Raw genomic sequence first — 25,046 nt, 5'->3', positions numbered from 1 at the left:
TTTAACTGTCTGAACTATAGCACAGCATCTTGTGCCTTATTGTCACATAGACAGTGCATATTTAACTGTCTGCACTATAGCACAGCATCTTGTAGTTTATTGTCACATAGACAGTGCATATTTAACTGTCTGCACTATAGCACAGCATCTTGTAGTTTATCGTCACTTAGACAGTGCATATTTAACTGTCTGCACTATAACACAGCATCTTGTAGTTTATTGTCACATAGACAGTGCATATTTAACTGTCTGCATATTTGACTGGCTGAATTAATGACGGCAGACGGTGGTAACAAACTCTAAGCCTAACCCTCCTTTCTAAACCAAACCTTTATTCATTTCAAACCCTATGCCTAAACAAAACATATAATTACAGCAGTGGAATATACAGTTCCTTTTTATACCACATGCTTTCCAAACAGACAGATCCTGTAGTTCTCTTAAAAACCTCTTAAATATAAAAAGTCCCCATATTTGGGGGCACTTTTAAATGTTTTTTTATTTGATTCAGTCTGGTATGAGTACGGTATCTGCAAAAGCAGGGTCGTCTTGTAAGAGTCAATCCCCTTTATCATGACACGGTGGAGGCATGCACAACTTACTTCCAGCCTGCTCAAATTCTATCTATAGATGAGCGCATGGTTGCCTCAAAGGCTCCAATTGGCTTGAAGCAATATATGAATAATAAGCCGACCAAATGGGGCTGCAAGCTCTTTGTGCCGATTCAGCCTGCCTACACGTGGAACTTTTTCATCTATGAAGGCAAGGCGATCACACCCACTGGGAAGGGCCTTAGTTAAGACTGTCATGCAGCTGATGGACTTCCCTTTACTTGGCAGTGGGTACAAGCTCTTTGTGAACCATTTTTATACTAGTCCCATGCTTTTCATAGACCTCCTTGAAAAATAAAATAGGGGCTTGTGGCACCATTCATTCTAAGAGAATCAGTTTCCCCAAAACCAAGGTAAACGACATGACAAAGACAGCGGAGAGGGGGACCATACGTTGCATCAGGACTGACACGCTGCTTTTTGTGACATGGAAGGACACTAGGGAAGTAACCATGCTCACCACACAGCATAAGGCATTCAATAACGACCATGTCTCAAGGAGGGTGAAAAATGACATTGGGGCACGGGTGAGGAAGAACGTCCCCATTTTAAAAAAGCGTCCTTTCAACCTCTCCAAAGTGTCTTCATGTTGTAATTGCCACAGTGTCTCCTGACCCCTCCTGTCTCAGCCTCCAGTATTTATGCTGCAGTAGTTTATGTGTCGGGGGGCTAGGGTAAGTTTGTTATATCTGGAGTACTTCTCCTGTCTTATCCGGTGTCCTGTGTGAATTTAAGTATGCTCTCTCTAATTCTCTCTTTCTTTCTCTCTCTCGGAGGACCTGCATGATGACTCCTTGCTGTCCCCAGTCCACCTGGCCGTGCTGCTGCTCCAGTTTCAACTGTTCTGCCTGGTATTATTATTATTTGACCATGCTGGTCATTTATGAACATTTGAACATCTTGGCCAAGTTCTGTTATAATCTCCACCCGGCACAGCCAGAAGAGGACTGGCCATCCCTCATAGCCTGGTTCCTCTCTAGGTTTCTTCCTAGGTTTTGGCAATTCTAGGGAGTTTTTCCTAGCCACTGTGCTTCTACACCTGCATTGCTTGCTGTTTGAGGTTTTAGGCTGAGTTTCTGTACAGCACTTTGAGATATCAGCTGATGTACGAAGGGCTATATAAATAAATGTGATTTTGATTTGATTTAGAGATTGTGAATATGTAATAGAACTGGAATTATCACATTTACAGACATATGCCACTTTGGGGAGGTTTAGGGACACTTGGAATCTTCCTGTGACCACACCTGACACCACTTATTAAAACATCTACCCATGTCCAGTTGTTAGGTCTATCAATCCCATGTTTTTCTGATATTGTTCACATGTTGTGGAAGACATGTGTTTCTTTCCAAATATACCAAGATTTTGCATGTCAGAACGATGTAATTACACACGAATAGCAGTTATTTTGGGTATGTCTATTTAGGTGGATATCTACATTTTGCCATTACATTTAAGAGGTTAACCAAGAGATACTGAGACACTTCTAAATGTGATGATAGTACACTAATGAATGTGATGATAGTACACTAATGAATGAATAATGAATGAACCTGGGCAATATGGATGGTACGATACTATTTCCAGGATGACATGGGGATAGATTATAGATCACAGAGATGAATCAGATCTACATGTAATGTATCTAGGGTTTCCTGGACACAGATTAAGCCTAGACCCGGATAGTGCTTTTTTATTCTGGATGTTTAATCTGGGTCTGGGAAATTGCCCCATAGAGTCTTACCAATGAAAGTCCATGATAGGAAAATGATAAAAAATGGAGGGATGGAGCCGGAACTGGACCACACAGACGTTACCATGACAACATGGCCACAGCGGTATAGGTCCACTCTGATCTTGGACAGGACAGAACAATGGAAATGGACAACAGTCACTTCAATGGACAATGAATGACACACACACACACACACACACACACACACACACACACACACACGTCCATCTGAAAAAAATTCATATTTCACAGATTTTACCGACAGACATGGGGTTGTTACAAGTGTAGAGAATATTAATGAGCATGGTGGTTGTATGAAATATGGCATGGCGAGTTGTTTAATATGAAATATGTAGATACACTATATATACAAAAGTATGTGGACACCCCTTCAAATTAGTGGATTCGGCTATTTCAGCCACACCCGTTACTGATAGGTGTATAAAATCTAGCTGCCCCGGTCAACTATAAGTTATTTTTGTGAGGTTTTCAACACTCACTACCAAACTGCTTCTGGAAGCAACGTCAGCACAATAACTGTTTGTCGGGAGCTTCATGGAATGCGTTTCCATGGCCGAGCAGCCGCATACAAACCTAAGATCACCATCACGACGCAATGCCAAGCGTCGGCTTGGAGTGGTGTAAAGCTCTTCGCCATTGGAAAAGCATTCTCTGGAGTGATGAATCACGCTTAACCATCTGGCAGACCGACGGCCAAATCTGGGTTTGGTGGATGCCAGGAGAATGCTATCTGTGCCAATGCATAGTGCCAACTGTAAAGTTTGGTGGATGGGGAATAATGGTCTGGGGCTGTTTACCATGGTTCAGGCTAGGCCCCTTACTTCCAGTGAAGGGAAATCTTAATGCTACAGCATACAATGACATTCTAGACGATTTGTGGCAACAGTTGGGGCAGGCTCTTTCCTGTTTAAACATGACAATGCCCCCGTGCACAAAGCGAGGTCCATACAGAAATGGTTTGTAGAGATCGGTGTGGAAGAACTTGACTGGCCTGCACAGAGCCCTGACCTCACAGAGCCCTGACCTCAACCCCATCGAACACCTTTGGGATGAATTGGAACGCCTAATGTGAGCTAATCGTAATCGCCCAACATCAGTGCCCGACCTCACTAACGCTCGTGGCTGAATGGAAGCAAGTCCCCGCAGCAATGTTCCAACATCTAGTGGAAAGCCTTCCCAGAAGAGTGGAGGCTGTTATAGCAGTAATGTTCCAACATCTAGTGGAAAGCCTTCCCAGAAGAGTGGAGGCTGTTATAGCAGCCATGTTCCAACATCTAGTGGAAAGCCTTCCCAGAAGAGTGGAGGCTGTTATAGCAGCAATGTTCCAACATCTAGTGGAAAGCCTTCCCAGAAGAGTGGAGGCTGTTATAGCAGCAATGTTCCAACATCTAGTGGAAAGCCTTCCCAGAAGAGTGGAGGCTGGTATAGCAGCGATGTTCCAACATCTAGTGGAAAGCCTTCCCAGAAGAGTGGAGGCTGTTATAGCAACAAAGAGGGGACCAACTCCATATTCATATCCATGATTTTGGAATGAGATGTTCAACGAGCTGGTGTCCACATACATTTGGTCATATAGTGTACATACATCCCGATTGTCCACCCTTTTCCCACTGTGTTCACTTGTACACATTGAGTCATCGATTTATGGTTGAAACTCCCTCTCTAGCCAATGCTTAGACCAATCCAATGCTTTGAAATGAAGGAGAAGAATAGTGGAAGTGTACACAATGGAAGAAGAGAGGAAAAAAGTGGAGAATGGGAACATAAACATTGCACCACCCTTAAAGTTCAGATCCCAGTCCTGTCAGGAAAACCTTCCTGCTACGTTCCCTTACCTCCCCATTGGTTACCTTAGCGGCGATGGAGGCTGCGGTGATGTGCGAGGACGAAGAGTCCTCGGTGGACGCCACACCACTGTCTTTCTTGTCATCGTCCTCCTCCTCACACTGTACGCCCTTGTCCTCAGTCTGCCGCCGCGGCGAGCTGTTGGGGGGCGGCGATAGGGGCGGCGGGGGCGAAGGCAGGTCCTCTAGCTCGTCCACCGCCTCCTTCATCTTGACCACGGCGTCCCGTAGCAGGTCGATAGCGTGGGGCAGCGCGGGCAGGATGAACTGGAAACACTCCTGTTGGAGGAGGTTAGAGGTCAGGATGAGAGTTAATACAGCAGGATGAACTGGAAACACTCCTGTTGGAGGAGGTTAGAAGTCAGGATGAGAGTTAATACAACAGGATGAACTGGAAACTCCTATTGGAGGAGAGGGGAGGGCCAGAAGTTAGAGGTCAGGAAGATAGAGGGAGAGTTAGGGGTTATTACAGCAGGTCAATGGCATGATAGTAGGGTAACAATCTCAGTTCCGTCCTGCCTATGGCTCAGACTCTTAGCCAGTGGTATTCAAGGTCGGGGTCGACAAATAAAAAACTTACAATTAATAAAAATATTATGAGTGAAAATTATTTTATTGGACAATATACAGTACATACGATTTGGAGATAAGTTGAAAAATACAATAATAAAATGAATATTGAGTAAATATATTTATTGTTTCTCATAATTTTGATGAGTGGTGCAAATAAGGATTTGAAGGTTATTTATTGATGTGAAAATGTAACTGTTCTGATTTTAAGGTTGTGTCATTACATTTGGAAAAAAAATGTGGTCCCCATAAATTCTGGCAGAGAAAATGAGGTCCCCATAAATTCTGGCAGAGAAAATGAGGTCCCCCCCTGAAGAAGTTTTAATAGCACTGCTGTAAGGTCATCTTGCCTCTTGTTCATAGAGAGCTAGCAAGCTCATGTTGTGGGTTCAATTCCCACTGGGATCACATGCACATGTGGATAAAAGCCTCTGCTAAGTGGTACATGAAGTCGGTATCATACGTACACCCCCCCTTGGATCTTTAAAACAAAGTGGGATTGAAATTGATGTAATTATGATTATTCTTTTTTGTCATTGATCTACACCAAATACTCCATAATGTCAAAGTGAGAAAGTGTAGCCTTTGCATAAGTATTCATCTCCTTCGTTTAGGCAAGCCTAAAGCCTTGGCTTAACAAACACATAATAAATTACATGGAAACAAGAGTGGTGGAAATTATTTTTTGACTGCCGCTTCCTCTGTCCCCCATACATACAACATCTGTAAGGCCCCTCAGTAAAGGCAAAAAGAACATGGCAAAGGAATACACTTCTTGGTACACCATTCTGTAGACCTCTGGCCCTTCTTTGGACACTGTGTTAACTAACCTCCAGATCAGCTTCAATGCCATACAACTCTCCTTCCATGGCCTCTACCTGCTCTTAAATACAAGTAAAACTAAATGCATGCTCTTCAACCGATCGCTGCCTGCACCTGCCCACCCGTCCAGCATCACTCCTCTGGACGGTTCTGACCTAGAATACGTGGATAATTACAAATACCTAGGTGTCTGGTTAGACTGTAAACTCTCCTTCCAGACTCACATTAAGCATCTCCAATCCAAATCTAGAATCGGCTTCCTATTTCGCAACAAAGCATCCTTCACTCATGCTGCCAAACATACCCTCGTAAAACTGACCTTCCTACCGATCCTGTTTAATTGCTAGAACCCAGAGACGTATGGATAAACCGCTTCTCCAATCTTTTTGGCTCTACAACAAAGAACAAACAGCAAAAACATATACATGATCAAATACAAATCTTAGAATCAAATTCTAAAGACTACCAGAACCCACTGGATTCTCCAATTACCTTGAATGAACTACAGGACAAAATACAAACGCTCCAACCCCAAAAGGCCTGTGGTGTTGATGGTATCCTAAATGAAATTCTAAAATATAACAGACCACAAATTCCAATTGGCTATCCTTAAATCCTCAGCTCTGGCATATTCCCCAACATTTGGAACCAATGACTGATCACCCCAATTCACAAAAGTAGAGACACATTTGAACTCAATAACTACCATGGTATATGTGTCAACAGCAACCTTGGGCAAATCCTCTTCATTATCATTAACAGCAGACTCATATATTTATTCAGTGAAAACAATGTACTGAGCACGTCAAATTGGCTTCTTAACAAATACCATACGACAGACCACCTATTCACCCTGCACACCCTAATTGACAAACAAAGCAAAGGCAAAGTCTTCTCATGCTTTGTTGATTTAAAAAAAGCTTTTGACTCAATTTGGCATGAGGGTCTGTTATACAACTTGATAGAAAGTCGTGTTGGAGGAAAAACATACGACATTAAAAAATCCATGTACACAAACAAGTGTGCAGTAAAAATGGGCCCCCCCAAAAAAATTATTCCCACAGGGCCGTGGGGTGAGACAGGGAGACAGCTTAAGCCCCACCATCTTCAACATATATATAAAACTAATTGGTGAGGGCACCTGAACAGTCTGCAGCACCCGGCCTCACCCTACTAGAATCTGAAGTCAAATGTCTACTATTTGTGATTGATCTGGTGCTTCTGTCCCCAACCAAGGAGGGCCAACAGCAACACCTAGATCTTCTGCACTGATTCTGTCAGACCTGGTCCCTGATAGTAAATCTCAGTAAGAGGTCCAGTCGCCAGCACCACAAACACAAATTCCATGTAGACACCTTTGCCCTAGAGCACACAAAAAACTATACATACCTTGGCCGAAACATCGGCGCCACAGGCAACTTCCACAAAGCTGTGAACGATCTGAGAGACAAGAAGGGCCTTCTATGCCATCAAAAGGAACATACCATTTGACATACCAATACTTTAATCAGTTATAGAACCTTCATGGTTGTGAGGTCTGGGGATTGCACACCATCTCCCCAAAAATCACAAAATGGAACAAACACCAAATTGAGACTGCATGCAGAATTCTGCAAAAATATCCTCAAAGTACAATGTAAAACACCAAATAATGCATGCAGAGCAGAATTAGGCCGATACCCACTAATGATCAAAATCCAGAAAAGAGCCGTTCAATTCTACAACCACCTAAAAGGAAGTGATTCACAAACCTTCCATAACAAAGCCATCACCTACAGAGAGATGAACCTGGAGAAGAGTCCCCTAAGCAAGCTGGTCCTGGGGCTCTGTTCACAAACACACCCCAACGAGCCCCAGGACTGCAACACAATTACACCCACCAAATCATGAGAAAACAGAGCAAACTAGAATGCTATTTGGCCCTAAACAGAGAGTACACAGTGGCAGAATACCTGACCACTGTGACTGACCCAAACTTAAGGAAAGCTTTGACTATGTACAGACTCAGTGAGCATAGCCTTCTTATTGAGAAAGGCCACCGTAGGCAGACCTGGCTCTCAAGAGAAGACAGGCTATGTGCTCACTGCCCACAAAATGAGGTGGAAACTGAGCTGCACTTCCTAACCTCCTGCCAAATGTATGACCATATTAGAGACACATATTTCCCTCAGATTACACAGATCCACAAAGAATTCTAAAATAAATCACATTTTGATAAACTCCCATATCTACTGGGTGAAATTCCAGAGTGTTCCATCACAGCAGCATGATTTGTGACCTGTTGCCACAAGAAAAGGGCAACCAGTGAAGAACAAACACCATTGCAAATACAACCCATATTTATGTTACATTTCCCTTTTGTACTTTACCTATTTGCACATTGTTACAACACTGTATAATAGACATGACATTTTAAATGTCTTTATTCTTTTGCAACTATTGTGAGTGTAATGTTTACTGTTCATTTTATTATAGTTCATTTCACTTTTGTTTATTATCTATTTCACTTACTTTGGCAATGTAAACATATGTTTCCCATGCCAATAAAATGGTTAGATTGAATTGAGTGAGTGAGTGAGTGAGTGTGAGTGAGTGAGTGAGTGAGTGAGTGAGTGAGAGTGAGTGAGTGAGTGAGTGAGTGAGTGAGTGAGTGAGAGAGTGAGTGAGTGAGTGAGTGAGTGAGTGACAGTGAGTGAGTGGGAGTGAGTGTGAGTGAGTGGGAGTGAGTGAGAGTGAGTGTGAGTGAGTGAGAGTGAGTGAGAGTGAGTGAGTGGGAGTGAGTGAGTGAGTGAGTGAGTGAGTGCGTGAGTGAGTGAGAGTGAGTGAGTGAGTGAGTGAGTGAGTGAGTGAGTGAGAGAGTGAGTGAGTGAGTGAGTGGGAGTGAGTGTGAGTGAGTGGGAGTGAGTGAGAGTGAGTGTGAGTGAGTGAGAGTGAGTGAGAGTGAGTGAGTGGGAGTGAGTGGGAGTGAGTGATGAATGGGAGAATGAAAATAAAAAAAAAGAAAAAAAGAGACGACTGGAGACAGGACCACTAGATCAGACACCCCAAAGGGCTTGATCTCATGCCACAGAGCCCAGCCCACCCCGACTCTGTCCTCTCGGCCTCGACTCTGTCCCCTCGGCCCCGACTCTGTCCCCTCGGCCCCGACTCTGTCCCCTCGGCCTCGACTCTGTCCCCTCGGCCCCGACTCTGTCCCCTCGGCCTCGACTCTGTCCCCTCGGCCTCGACTCTGTCCCCTCGGCCTCGACTCTGTCCCCCCGGCCTCGACTCTGTCCCCCCGGCCTCGACTCTGTCCCCCCGGCCTCGACTCTGTCCCCCCGGCCCCGACTCTGTCCCCCCGGCCCCGACTCTGTCCCGACTCTGTCCCCTCGGCCTCGACTCTGTCCCCTCTGCCTCGACTCTGTCCCCTCTGCCTCGACTCTGTCCCCTCTGCCTCGACTCTGTCCCCTCTGCCTCGACTCTGTCCCCTCGGCCTCGACTCTGTCCCCTCGGCCTCGACTCTGTCCCCTCGGCCTCGACTCTGTCCCCTCGGCCTCGACTCTGTCCCCTCGGCCCCGACTCTGTCCCCTCGGCCCCGACTCTGTCCCCTCGGCCCCGACTCTGTCCCCTCGGCCCCGACTCTGTCCCCTCGGCCCCGACTCTGTCCCCTCGGCCCCGACTCTGTCCCCTCGGCCCCGACTCTGTCCCCTCGGCCCCGACTCTGTCCCCTCGGCCCCGACTCTGTCCCCTCGGCCCCGACTCTGTCCCCTCGGCCCCGACTCTGTCCCCTCGGCCCCGACTCTGTCCCCTCGGCCCCGACTCTGTCCCCTCGGCCCCGACTCTGTCCCCTCAGCCCCGACTCTGTCCTCAGCCCCGACTCTGTCCTCAGCCCCGACTCTGTCCTCAGCCCCGACTCTGTCCTCAGCCCTGACTCTGTCCTCAGCCCTCCCAGTTTCCCCTGTCTTTATGATGTGGGATCAGAGGTAATAAAAGTGGGTGATGGGCCGTTCATACAGTTATGTTTGACTGGGGGCCTGATGGGGGAAGACACTAATATGGCACCAGATGGGAAGAGGGGGCATAATTGATTAAAATAAATAATAAAATCGATCAGTAGAAATGCCTCAGTAATGAGACAGAGACAGATGTGGGGTCAGCGGAGAGAGAGGGGACAGAGAAGAGAGAGAGGAGCTAGAGAGAGGGAGACAGACAGACAGATGGCGAGGTAGCGGGTAGAGCAGTCTAGCGGTGCAAGTACACACGGGCGCGTGGGAACACACGCAGTAGCCACGCACGCCCAAAAGCATGCAAGGACACAAAGTGATCTGCTCATGGTGTGCATTGTGTGTGTGCTGTATTCGGGTACAATCTCAGTGCACATTTTCCCAAGAGTTAAGAGACTAACTACTCAGTCACAATGACACTGATCAAAGTAAATGTGAGAGTGCTGATCTACACCGGGGACACCTGATCCTAGATCAGCACTCCTACTCTGAGATGCCCTGTGGATAAGGGCCCTGAAACACTGATATGAGTACAGGTGTTATGGTACAGTATAATTCAACACCTTTTCATCAGGATTGTTAATTAAAACAATAAAACTGCATAATACATATATATATATATTTTTTTTTGTAGAGCGAGTCTCTATATATTTTACAATTAGCTAAGGAGTTTTGTGCTTGAAGAAGGATTTTTTTTTGTTAGATTCAATTTGATAATGTTCACCTGCTCATTAGTTAGCTAGCTAACGTTAGCGTGCTAGCGAGCAAGGCAGTCACACACTTCATATGAAACGAATGGGGTGGCAAGTGCGGCACAATGCACATAACACTAAATACTTTACTAAATACTTTACTAAATACTTTACTAAATACTTTACTAAATACTTTACCAATGCTTTTCCAGCAAGATGAAGAATAAATCATTTAATGAACTCTCAATTAACACATACTGCCGGTGCCAGTTAGCTTGCTAGCTAATGTTAGCTAAATGTTTACTATCACAACAAAGCTAATCAAATCAAATGTTGTTTGTCACATACACATGGTTAGCAGATACTAATGACAGCTAACAGGCAGCTGCTTCATTTGAAAAGCAAATCCATTGCGATTTAATTATAATGTTGCGACGCTAGTTATCTAGTTGTGGCAATGTAGTTAGTACTACACATTCTAGCAAGCTAGCAAAAACATTAGTGCAGCTTGCTAGTTAGGTTAAATTAGCTACAGCAGGCACAAGTCAAACAAGCTACTGCCTTGTGGCAAATCAGAATTAGAACTGTTCTATGTGAACAACAAAGTTAACTGCAGAGGTGCAAAGTACCAGTCAGATGTTTCATTGTGTCTGGCCCTTTAAAGTGGTCCTGTTTAGCAGGTGTTAACGTTACCTGTGAACCCTTCTTGCTCCCTGGTAAATTGATGATGAGCGTCTTGCCGCGGATGCCGCACACAGGTCTGCTTACACACAAGAGAGGAGAGTGTGTATTAGAGTTTCACACAATGAAAGGTGTGTGTGCGTTAATGAGGAGTGTGTACACAGTATACATTCATGTGTGTGTGTATCTCTATGAGTGTGTTTGTACAGTATGCGTGTTAGTGTGTGTGTGTAGTGTGTGTTCATGTGTGTGTGTTCGTGTGTGTGTTCATGTGTGTGTTCGTGTGTGTGTTCGTGTGTGTGTGTGTGTTCGTGTGTGTGTTCGTGTGTGTGTGTGTGTGTGTGTTCATGTGTGTGTGTGTGTGTTCATGTGTGTGTGTGTTCATGTGTGTGTTCGTGTGTGTTCGTGTGTGTGTGTTCGTGTGTGTGTGTGTGTGTGTGTGTGTGTGTGTATGTTCGTGTTCGTGTTCGTGTGTGTGTGTGTGTGTTCGTGTGTGTGTGTGTTCGTGTGTGTGTGTGTGTGTGTGTTCGTGTGTGTGTGTGTGTGTGTGTGTGTGTGTGTGTGTGTTCGTGTGTGTGTGTGTGTGTGTGTTCGTGTGTGTGTGTGTGTGTGTGTTCGTGTGTGTGTGTGTGTGTGTGTGTGTGTGTGTGTTCGTGTGTGTGTTCGTGTGTGTGTGTGTGTGTGTGTCATAGACATTAAACCAGTAGATAGTGATACTGTAGTGCTGACGTCATCCACGTATTCCAATGTAAAACTCCTGGTGGCGCATTAAGTATTAGAATTTGAAGCGTACCATATTGCTAAAAAGGGCTGAATGGCACTAAAAAAATGACTACGGATCATGGTGAAGGTGGCCTTAACTAGCAAGGGATCATGGTCAATGTAGTCGTTTTCATCCTGCCTGAGAAAGTCAACCTTAATGTCTATGGCAGGAAGGAGGGAGCCTCTTCGTAGCCTGCCGGCCCGTGATTGGTCTGTGTCAGCACGTGGTCCTGTGTGACAACAAATGTAGTATTCAGAATGGATCACTATTTAATTAAATATGTAGTAGTCAGAATGGATCACTATGGATCACTATTTAATTAAATATGTAGTAGTCAGAATGGATCACTATTTAATTAAATATGTAGTAGTCAGAATGGATCACTATTTAATTAAATATGTAGTAGTCAGAATGGATCACTATGGATCACTATTTAATTAAATATCTAGTAGTCAGAATGGATCACTATTTAATTAAATATGTAGCAGTCAGAATGGATCACTATTTAATTAAATATGTAGTAGTCAGAATGGATCACTATTTAATTAAATATGTAGTAGTCAGAATGGATCACTATTTAATTAAATATGTAGTAGTCAGAATGGATCACTGTTTAATTAAATATGTAGTAGTCAGAATGGATCACTATGGATCACTATTTAATTAAATATGTAGTAGTCAGAATGGATCATTATTTAATTAAATATCTAGTAGTCAGAATGGATCACTATTTAATTAAATATCTAGTAGTCAGAATGGATCACTATTTAATTAAATATGTAGTAGTCAGAATGGATCACTGTTTAATACAATATCTAGTAGACAGAATGGATCACTATTTAATTAAATATCTAGTAGTCAGAATGGATCACTATTTAATTAAATATGTAGTAGTCAGAATGGATCACTGTTTAATACAATATGTAGTAGTCAGAATGGATCACTATTTAATTAAATATGTAGTAGTCAGAATGGATCACTATTTAATTAAATATGTAGCAGTCAGAATGGATCACTATTTAATTAAATATGTAGCAGTCAGAATGGAACACTATTTAATTAAATATGTAGTAGTCAGAATGGATCACTATTTAATTAAATATGTAGTAGTCAGAATGGATCACTATGGATCACTATTTAATTAAATATGTAGCAGTCAGAATGGATCACTATTTAATTAAATATGTAGTAGTCAGAATGGATCACTGTTTAATTAAATATGTAGTAGTCAGAATGGATCACTATGGATCACTATTTAATTAAATATGTAGTAGTCAGAATGGATCACTATTTAATTAAATATCTAGTAGTCAGAATGGATCACTATGGATCACTATTTAATTAAATATCTAGTAGTCAGAATGGATCACTGTTTAATTAAATATGTAGCAGTCAGAATGGATCACTATTTAATTAAATATGTAGTAGTCAGAATGGATCACTATTTAATTAAATATGTAGTAGTCAGAATGGATCACTATTTAATTAAATATGTAGTAGTCAGAATGGATCACTATTTAATAAAATATGTAGTAGTCAGAATGGATCACTATTTAATTAAATATGTAGTAGTCAGAATGGATCACTATGGATCACTATTTAATTAAATATGTAGTAGTCAGAATGGATCACTATGGATCACTATTTAATTAAATATGTAGCAGTCAGAATGGATCATTATTTAATTAAATATGTAGTAGTCAGAATGGATCACTATGGATCACTATTTAATTAAATATGTAGCAGTCAGAATGGATCACTATTTAATTAAATATCTAGTAGTCAGAATGGATCACTGTTTAATTAAATATGTAGTAGTCAGAATGGATCACTATTTAATTAAATATGTAGTAGTCAGAATGGAACACTATTTAATTAAATATGTAGCTGTCAGAATGGATCACTATTTAATTAAATATCTAGTAGTCAGAATGGATCACTGTTTAATTAAATATGTAGCAGTCAGAATGGATCACTATTTAATTAAATATCTAGTAGTCAGAATGGATCACCATTTAATTAAATATCTAGTAGTCAGAATGGATCACTGTTTAATTAAATATGTAGTAGTCAGAATGGATCACTATTTAATTAAATATCTAGTAGTCAGAATGGATCACTATTTAATTAAATATGTAGCAGTCAGAATGGATCACTATTTAATTAAATATGTAGTAGTCAGAATGGATCACTGTTTAATTAAATATGTAGTAGTCAGAATGGATAACTATTTAATTAAATGTGTAGTAGTCAGAATGGATCACTATGGATCACTATTTAATTAAATGTGTAGCAGTCAGAATGGATAACTATTTAATTAAATGTGTAGTAGTCAGAATGGATCACTATGGATCACTATTTAATTAAATATGTAGTAGTCAGAATGGATCACTGTTTAATTAAATATGTAGTAGTCAGAATGGATCACTATGGATCACTATTTAATTAAATATGTAGTAGTCAGAATGGATCACTATTTAATTAAATATGTAGTAGTCAGAATGGATCACTATTTAATTAAATATGTAGCATTCAGAATGGATCACTATTTAATTAAATATCTAGTAGTCAGAATGGATCACTATGGATCACTATTTAATTAAATATCTAGTAGTCAGAATGGATCACTGTTTAATTAAATATGTAGCAGTCAGAATGGATCACTATTTAATTAAATATGTAGTAGTCAGAATGGATCACTATTTAATTAAATATGTAGTAGTCAGAATGGATCACTATTTAATTAAATATGTAGTAGTCAGAATGGATCACTATTTAATAAAATATGTAGTAGTCAGAATGGATCACTATTTAATTAAATATGTAGTAGTCAGAATGGATCACTATGGATCACTATTTAATTAAATATGTAGTAGTCAGAATGGATCACTATGGATCACTATTTAATTAAATATGTAGCAGTCAGAATGGATCATTATTTAATTAAATATGTAGTAGTCAGAATGGATCACTATGGATCACTATTTAATTAAATATGTAGCAGTCAGAATGGATCACTATTTAATTAAATATCTAGTAGTCAGAATGGATCACTGTTTAATTAAATATGTAGTAGTCAGAATGGATCACTATTTAATTAAATATGTAGTAGTCAGAATGGAACACTATTTAATTAAATATGTAGCTGTCAGAATGGATCACTATTTAATTAAATATCTAGTAGTCAGAATGGATCACTGTTTAATTAAATATGTAGCAGTCAGAATGGATCACTATTTAATTAAATATCTAGTAGTCAGAATGGATCACCATTTAATTAAATATCTAGTAGTCAGAATGGATCACTGTTTAATTAAATATGTAGTAGTCAGAATGGATCACTATTTAATTAAATATCTAGTAGTCAGAATGGATCACTGTTTAATTAAATATCTAGTAGTCAGAATGGATCACTGTTTAATTAAATATGTAGTAGTCAGAATGGATCACTATTTAATTAAATATGTAGCAGTCAGAATGGATCACTATTTAATTAAATATGTAGTAGTCAGAATGGAACACTATTTAATTAAATATGTAGCTGTCAGAATGGATCACTGTTTAATTAAATATGTAGTAGTCAGAATGGATCACTATTTAATTAAATATCTAGTAGTCAGAATGGATCACTATTTAATTAAATATGTAGTAGTCAGAATGGATCACTATTTAATTAAATATCTAGTAGTCAGAATGGATCACTATTTAATTAAATATGTAGCAGTCAGAATGGATCACTATTTAATTAAATATGTAGCAGTCAGAATGGATCACTATTTAATTAAATATGTAGTAGTCAGAATGGATCACTGTTTAATTAAATATGTAGTAGTCAGAATGGATAACTATTTAATTAAATGTGTAGTAGTCAGAATGGATCACTATGGATCACTATTTAATTAAATGTGTAGCAGTCAGAATGGATAACTATTTAATTAAATGTGTAGTAGTCAGAATGGATCACTGTTTAATTAAATATGTAGTAGTCAGAATGGATCACTATTTAATTAAATATGTAGTAGTCAGAATGGATCACTATTTAATTAAATATGTAGTAGTCAGAATGGATCACTATTTAATTAAATATGTAGTATTCAGAATGGATCACTATTTAATTAAATATCTAGTAGTCAGAATGGATCATTATTTAATTAAATATGTAGTAGTCAGAATGGATCCCTATGGATCACTATTTAATTAAATATGTAGTAGTCAGAATGGATCACTATTTAATTAAATATGTAGTAGTCAGAATGGATCACTATTTAATTAAATATGTAGTATTCAGAATGGATCACTATTTAATTAAATATCTAGTAGTCAGAATGGATCACTATGGATCACTATTTAATTAAATATGTAGCAGTCAGAATGGATCACTATTTAATTAAATATCTAGTAGTCAGAATGGATCACTGTTTAATTAAATATGTAGCAGTCAGAATGGATCACTATTTAATTAAATATGTAGTAGTCAGAATGGATCACTATTTAATTAAATATGTAGTAGTCAGAATGGATCACTGTTTAATTAAATATGTAGTAGTCAGAATGGATCACTGTTTAATTAAATATCTAGTAGTCAGAATGGATCACTATTTAATTAAATATCTAGTAGTCAGAATGGATCACTGTTTAATTAAATATGTAGTAGTCAGAATGGATAACTATTTAATTAAATGTGTAGTAGTCAGAATGGATCACTATGGATCACTATTTAATTAAATATGTAGCAGTCAGAATGGATCACTATTTAATTAAATATCTAGTAGTCAGAATGGATCACTGTTTAATGAAATATGTAGCTGTCAGAATGGATCACTGTTTAATTAAATATGTAGTAGTCAGAATGGATAACTATTTAATTAAATATGTAGCAGTCAGAATGGATCACTATTTAATTAAATATGTAGTAGTCAGAATGGATCACTGTTTAATTAAATATGTAGTAGTCAGAATGGATAACTATTTAATTAAATGTGTAGTAGTCAGAATGGATCACTATGGATCACTATTTAATTAAATGTGTAGCAGTCAGAATGGATAACTATTTAATTAAATGTGTAGTAGTCAGAATGGATCACTGTTTAATTAAATATGTAGTAGTCAGAATGGATCACTATTTAATTAAATATGTAGTAGTCAGAATGGATCACTATTTAATTAAATATGTAGTAGTCAGAATGGATCACTATTTAATTAAATATGTAGTATTCAGAATGGATCACTATTTAATTAAATATCTAGTAGTCAGAATGGATCATTATTTAATTAAATATGTAGTAGTCAGAATGGATCCCTATGGATCACTATTTAATTAAATATGTAGTAGTCAGAATGGATCACTATTTAATTAAATATGTAGTAGTCAGAATGGATCACTATTTAATTAAATATGTAGTATTCAGAATGGATCACTATTTAATTAAATATCTAGTAGTCAGAATGGATCACTATGGATCACTATTTAATTAAATATGTAGCAGTCAGAATGGATCACTATTTAATTAAATATCTAGTAGTCAGAATGGATCACTGTTTAATTAAATATGTAGCAGTCAGAATGGATCACTATTTAATTAAATATGTAGTAGTCAGAATGGATCACTATTTAATTAAATATGTAGTAGTCAGAATGGATCACTATGGATCACTATTTAATTAAATATCTAGTAGTCAGAATGGATCACTATGGATCACTATTTAATTAAATATGTAGCAGTCAGAATGGATAACTATTTAATTAAATGTGTAGTAGTCAGAATGGATCACTGTTTAATTAAATATGTAGTAGTCAGAATGGATCACTATTTAATTAAATATGTAGTAGTCAGAATGGATCACTATTTAATTAAATATGTAGTAGTCAGAATGGATCACTATTTAATTAAATATGTAGTAGTCAGAATGGATCATTATTTAATTAAATATGTAGTAGTCAGAATGGATCCCTATGGATCACTATTTAATTAAATATGTAGTAGTCAGAATGGATCACTATTTAATTAAATATGTAGTAGTCAGAATGGATCACTATTTAATTAAATATGTAGTATTCAGAATGGATCACTATTTAATTAAATATCTAGTAGTCAGAATGGATCACTATGGATCACTATTTAATTAAATATGTAGCAGTCAGAATGGATCACTATTTAATTAAATATCTAGTAGTCAGAATGGATCACTGTTTAATTAAATATGTAGCAGTCAGAATGGATCACTATTTAATTAAATATGTAGTAGTCAGAATGGATCACTATTTAATTAAATATGTAGTAGTCAGAATGGATCACTATTTAATTAAATATGTAGTAGTCAGAATGGAACACTATTTAATTAAATATGTAGTAGTCAGAATGGATCACTATTTAATTAAATATGTAGTAGTCAGAATGGATCCCTATGGATCACTATTTAATTAAATATGTAGTAGTCAGAATGGAACACTATTTAATTAAATATGTAGTAGTCAGAATGGATCACTATTTAATTAAATGTGTAGCAGTCAGAATGGATCACTATTTAATTAAATATGTAGTAGTCAGAATGGAACACTATTTAATTAAATATGTAGTAGTCAGAATGGATCACTATTTAATTAAATGTGTAGTAGTCAGAATGGATCACTATGGATCACTATTTAATTAAATATGTAGCAGTCAGAATGGATCACTATTTAATTAAATGTGTAGTAGTCAGAATGGATCACTATTTAATTAAATATGTAGTAGTCAGAATGGATCACTATGGATCACTATTTAATTAAATATCTAGTAGTCAGAATGGATCACTATTTAATTAAATATGTAGTAGTCAGAATGGATCACTATTTAATTAAATATGTAGTAGTCAGAATGGATCACTATGGATCACTATTTAATTAAATATCTAGTAGTCAGAATGGATCACTATTTAATTAAATATCTAGTAGTCAGAATGGATCACTATTTAATGAAATATGTAGTAGTCAGAATGGATCACTATTTAATTAAATATCTAGTAGTCAGAATGGATCACTATTTAATTAAATATCTAGTAGTCAGAATGGATCACTATTTAATTAAATATCTAGTAGTCAGAATGGATCACTATTTAATTAAATATCTAGTAGTCAGAATGGATCACTATTTAATTAAATATGTAGTAGTCAGAATGGATCACTATTTAATTAAATATCTAGTAGTCAGAATGGATCACTATTTAATTAAATATCTAGTAGTCAGAATGGATCACTATTTAATTAAATATCTAGTAGTCAGAATGGATCACTATTTAATTAAATATCTAGTAGTCAGAATGGATCACTATTTAATTAAATATCTAGTAGTCAGAATGGATCACTATTTAATTAAATATCTAGTAGTCAGAATGGATCACTATTTAATTAAATATGTAGTAGTCAGAATGGATCACTATTTAATTAAATATCTAGTAGTCAGAATGGATCACTATTTAATTAAATATCTAGTAGTCAGAATGGATCACTATTTAATTAAATATCTAGTAGTCAGAATGGATCACTATTTAATTAAATATCTAGTAGTCAGAATGGATCACCATTTAATTAAATATCTAGTAGTCAGAATGGATCACTGTTTAATACAATATGTAGTAGTCAGAATGGATCATTATTTAATTAAATATCTAGTAGTCAGAATGGATCACTATTTAATTAAATATGTAGTAGTCAGAATGGATCACTGTTTAATTAAATATGTAGTAGTCAGAATGGATCACTATTTAATTAAATGTGTAGTAGTCAGAATGGATCACTATGGATCACTATTTAATTAAATATCTAGTAGTCAGAATGGATCACTATTTAATTAAATATGTAGTAGTCAGAATGGATCACTATGGATCACTATTTAATGAAATATGTAGTAGTCAGAATGGATCATTATTTAATTAAATATCTAGTAGTCAGAATGGATCACCATTTAATTAAATATCTAGTAGTCAGAATGGATAACTATTTAATTAAATATCTAGTAGTCAGAATGGATCACTGTTTAATACAATATGTAGTAGTCAGAATGGATCACTATTTAATTAAATATCTAGTAGTCAGAATGGATCACTATTTAATTAAATATGTAGTAGTCAGAATGGATCACTATGGATCACTATTTAATTAAATATGTAGTAGTCAGAATGGATCATTATTTAATTAAATATCTAGTAGTCAGAATGGATCACTGTTTAATGAAATATCTCCATTTGTAGCGAACTTTAAAATAATTAATAATAAACTAATTTTAGAGACGTTCTGGCGATCGTAATTTACATAGGCTTTCTAGGGCTTTTTTTTGGCACTGCTAGGATGCTACACACTACCCGACCAGCAGAGCAGAGTGACTTCACTCTCCAGACTGGACACTGGGGGCCTGGTGTGTGTGTGTACTGTATGTATGTATGTGTGTGTGTACTGTATGTGTGTGTGTACTGTATGTATGTATGTGTGTGTGTACTGTATGTATGTATGTGTGTGTGTACTGTATGTATGTAAGTGTGTATGTACTGTATGCATGTAAGTGTGTGTGTGCTGTATGCATGTAAGTGTGTATGTACTGTATGCATGTTAGTGTGTGTCTCACCTAGAGAGCATGCCTAGTGGTGTGACATTGAGAGAACCCATCAGCATGGCCAGAGACATCCCTGGAGCCTCCCGCTCTATCACCTCTTTAGTGGCCTGACGGAGACAGAGACATAGAAAAACAGAGAGAGAGAGAGAGATAGCGACAGAGAGAGAGAGATAGCGACAGAGAGAGATATCGACAGAGAGAGATAGCGACAGAGAGAGAGAGAGACAGAGAGAGCCAGAGAGATAGTGACAGAGAGAGACAGAGAGAGAGAGATAGCGACAGAGAGAGAGAGATAGTGACAGAGAGAGAGAGACAGAGAGATAGCGACAGAGAGAGACAGAGAGAGAGAGAGAGAGACAGCGACAGAGAGAGACAGAGACAGAGAGATAGCGACAGAGAGAGACAGAGACATAGCGACAGAGAGAGACAGAGACAGAGAGATAGCGACAGAGAGAGACAGAGAGAGAGACAGAGAGAGAGACAGCGACAGAGAGATAGCGACAGAGAGATAGCGACAGAGAGAGACAAAGAAATAGCGACAGAGAGAGAGAGACAGAGACAAAGAAAGACAGAGACAAAGAGAGACCGAGACAGAGAGAGACCGACAGAGAGAGATAGCGACAACGAGAGACAGAGAGATAGCGACAGAGAGACAGAGAGATAGAGACAGAGAGATAGCGACAGAGAGAGAGACAGAGAGACATAGCGACAGAGAGAGACAGAGAGATAGCGACAGAGAGAGAGACAGCGACAGAGAGAGAGACAGCGAGAGACAGAGAGAGAGAGATAGAGAGAACGACAGAGAGAGACACAGAGAGAGACACAGAGAGAGAGATAGCGACAGAGAGAGACAGAGAGAGAGATAGCGACAGAGAGAGACAGAGAGAGAGAAATACTTGAATCAGTTATAGAACCCATTGCCCTTTATTGCTGTGAGGTCTGGGGTCCGCTCACCAACCAAGAATTCACAAAATGGGACAAACACCAAATTGAGACTCTGCATGCAGGATTCTACAAAAATATCCTCCGTGTACAACATAGACCACCAAATAATGCATGCAGAGCAGAGTTAGGACGATACCCGGGAATTATCAAAATCCAGAAAAGAGCTGTTCAATTCTACAACCACCTAAAAGGAAGTGATTCCCAAATCTTCCATAACAAAGCCATCACCTACAGAGAGATGAAACTGGAAAAGAGTCCTCTAAGCAAGCTGGTCCTGGGGCTCTGTTCACAAACACACCCCCCAGGAGAGCAGCACAATTAGACCCAACCAAATCATGAGAAAACAAAAAGATAATTACTTGACACATTGGAAAGAATTAACAAAAAAACAGAGCAAACTAGAATGCTATTTGGCCCTAAACAGAGAGTACACAGTGGCAGAATACCTGACCACTGTGACTGACCTAAACTTAAGGAAAGCTTTGACTATGTACAGACTCAGTGAGCATAGCCTTGTTATTGAGAATGGCCGCCGTAGGTAACCTGGCTCTCAAGAGAAGACAGGCTATGTGCTCACTGCCCACAAAATGAAGACATTACAAATGTCATATTATATATAGATATATATACAGTGTTGTAACGATGTTGTCTCGCGACAGGCAGACAGAAAGCCAGAGAGAGTGAGACAGCGAGAAAGAGCGAGACAGAGATAGCACTATATATATATATATATATATATATATATATATATATATATATATATATATATATATATATATATATATATATATATATATATATATATATAAAATATGACATTTGTAATGTCTTTATTCTTTTGAAACTTCTGTGTGTTAAATGTTTACTGTTCATTTTTATTGTTTATTTAGCTTTTGCATATTATCTACCTCACTTGCTTTGGCAATGTTAACATATATTTCCCATGCCAATAAAGCCCCTTGAATTGATAGAGACAGAGACAAAGACAGTCGATAGAGACACAGATACAGACAGAGCGAGACAGAGCGAAAGAGAGACAGACAGACAGAGCGAGAGAGAGAGAGAGACAGAGCGAAAGAGAGGGAGAGAGAGAGAGCGAGAGACAGACAGCGCGAAAGATTAACAGAGAGAGAGGGAAAGAGTGAGTCAGAGACAGAGAGAAAGAGTGAGTCAGAGATAGGAAGAGAGAGAGACACACAGAGAGAGATAGATGGAGAGAGAATGTATGATCATCCACAATACAATCACATTGCTTTCCACACTAGAAGACAGAGATATGAGTACTGTATCATGGCATGGTGTCACACTACAGATGTAGGATCTTAATTTTTTGCTGCGGAGTATTTTCTTGCACAGCAGAACATACAATCTTGTAGTCACTTCTAAAAGTTCGAAATTTCCACTTTAAAAATGTATCAACCCTTACAAAAAAAATCCATTAATTACAATCCACATAATAATTCTCATGTCCTTTTGCTGCAGGGTTATTTTTCATGGTGTAGCAAACTGGCTCAAATTAAGATCGTACATCTGTAGAGGCTTGAAGAACACACAGCATTCTGGGTCAAATCACTCACCATTGGCAATAACCTATTAAAATACATTATTAGAAAAAAAGGTGCTATCTAGAACCTAAAAGGATTATAAGAGAGGAGAACCCTGTGGAGAGAAGAGAGGAGAACCCTGTGAAGAGAGGAGAGGAGAAAGAGAAGAGAGGAGAACCCTGTGAAGAGAGGAGAGGAGAAAGAGAAGAGAGGAGAACCCTGTGAAGAGAGGAGAGGAGAAAGAGAAGAGAGGAGAACCCTGTGAAGAGAGGAGAGGAGAAAGAGAAGAGAGGAGAACCCTGTGAAGAGAGGAGAGGAGAAAGAGAAGAGAGGAGAACCCTGTGAAGAGAGGAGAGGAGAAAGAGAAGAGAGGACAACCCTGTGAAGAGAGGAGAGGAGAAAGAGAAGAGAGGAGAACCCTGTGAAGAGAGGAGAAAGAGAAGAGAGGAGAACCCTGTGAAGAGAGGAGAGGAGAAAGAGAAGAGAGGAGAACCCTGTGAAGAGAGGAGAGGAGAAAGAGAAGAGAGGAGAACCCTGTGAAGAGAGGAGAAAGAAGAGAGGAGAAAGAGAAGAGAGGAGAACACTGTGAAGAGAGGAGAGGAGAAAGAGAAGAGAGGAGAGGAGAAAGAGAAGAGAGGATAACCCTTTGAATAGAGGAGAGGAGAAAGAGAAGAGAGGAGAACGAGAGGAGGAAGAGAAGAGAGGAGAAAGAGAAGAGAGGAGAAAGAGAAGAGAAGGAGAAAGAGAGGAGAAGGAGAAAGAGAAGAGAGGAGAAAGAAGAGAGGAGAAGAGAGGAGAAAGAGAGGAGAGTATGAGGGAGAGGGGAGAATGGGGGAAGGGGAGTCAGGGAGGGTGGATGAGAGAGGGGGGTAGAGGAGGGTGTACGAGGGAGAGGGGGAGAATGGGGGAAGGGGAGTCAGGGAGGGTATGAGAGAGGGGGGGGGGGGGGTAAGAGGAGGGTGTACGGGGAGAGGGGGAGAGAGTTATTGGGAGAAAGGAAGCGGGATAAATGGGGTGGTCAGGGAAAGAGGGTGAAAGAGGGAGAGAGAGAATCCCCTGACACCTACAGTGAGTGGGATCATCACTAGAGAAGATGTGTGTAAATAGAGCCTTCGTCATTAGACAGGACACAGGGTAACCCCCCCCCCCCCCACACACACACACACACCCACACACACACACTGCTATCGTATAACATATTACTAAGTACTGTGTTTCTCCAACCCACCCACAAGTGTCCCAGTGGTAATGTATGAAGGGACTCCAGTGGTAATGTATGAAGGGACTCCAGTGGTAATGTATAAGGGACTCCAGTGGTAATGTGTGAAGGGACTCCAGTGGTAATGTATAAGGGACTCCAGTGGTAATGTATAAGGGACTCCAGTGGTAATGTATAGGGGACTCCAGTGGTAATATATAAAGGGACTCCAGTGGTAATGTATGAAGGGACTCCAGTGGTAATGTATAAGGGACTCCAGTGGTAATGTGTGAAGGGACTCCAGTGGTAATGTATAAGGGACTCCAGTGGTAATGTATAAGGGACTCCAGTGGTAATGTATAGGGGACTCCAGTGGTAATGTATAAAGGGACTCCAGCGGTAATGTATGAAGGGACTCCAGCGGTAATGTATGAAGGGACTCCAGTAGTAATGTATAAATGGACTCCAGTGGTAATGTATGAAGGGACTCCAGCGGTAATGTATGAAGGGACTCCAGCGGTAATGTATGAAGGGACTCCAGCGGTAATGTATGAAGGGACTCCAGTGGTAATGTATAAAGGGACTCAGTGGTAATGTATGAAGGGACTCCAGTGGTAATGTATGAAGGGACTCCAGCGGTAATGTATGAAGGGACTCCAGTGGAAATGTATAAAGGGACTCCAGTAGTAATGTATAAAGGGACTCCAGCAGTAATGTATGAAGGGACTCCAGTGGTAATGTATAAAGGGACTCCAGTAGTAATGTATAAGGGACTCCAGTAGTAATGTATAAAGTGACTCCAGTGGTAATGTATGAAGGGACTCCAGTAGTAATGTATAAGGGACTCCAGTGGTAATGTATGAAGGGACTCCAGTGGTAATGTATGAAGGGACTCCAGTGGTAATGTATGAAGGGACTCCAGTGGTAATGTATGAAGGGACTCCAGTGGTAATGTATGAAGGGACTCCAGTAGTAATGTATAAGGGACTCCAGTGGTAATGTATGAAGGGACTCCAGTGGTAATGTATGAAGGGACTCCAGTGGTA

General features: G+C 39.2%; 1 protein-coding gene across 13 annotated transcripts in view; it reads right to left on the bottom strand.

Moving 5' to 3' along the window:
* The window catches only part of LOC110521090 (gephyrin), a 161,606-nt gene that overhangs the window by 56,346 nt on the left and 80,214 nt on the right, over nucleotides 1-25,046 (bottom strand). For 10 of the 13 annotated variants that reach the window (XM_036976166.1, XM_036976173.1, XM_036976172.1 and 7 more), the window contains exons 5-7: nucleotides 20,326-20,420; nucleotides 10,975-11,041; nucleotides 4,206-4,493 (exon numbers count right to left, since the gene is read on the bottom strand). In XM_036976166.1, the coding sequence (XP_036832061.1) occupies nucleotides 4,206-4,493; nucleotides 10,975-11,041; nucleotides 20,326-20,420 (450 nt within the window). The remainder of the gene's footprint in view (nucleotides 1-4,205; nucleotides 4,494-10,974; nucleotides 11,042-20,325; nucleotides 20,421-25,046) is intronic. The other 3 variants (XM_036976168.1, XM_036976171.1, XM_036976178.1) reach the window with 1 other exon arrangement.

The sequence above is a fragment of the Oncorhynchus mykiss genome, chromosome 4 (genome assembly GCF_013265735.2).
Source record: "Oncorhynchus mykiss isolate Arlee chromosome 4, USDA_OmykA_1.1, whole genome shotgun sequence".
Classification (NCBI taxonomy): domain Eukaryota; kingdom Metazoa; phylum Chordata; class Actinopteri; order Salmoniformes; family Salmonidae; genus Oncorhynchus; species Oncorhynchus mykiss.
Note: the sequence above shows the minus strand (reverse complement) of the source record. Positions and strands in the feature narration are given on the sequence as shown.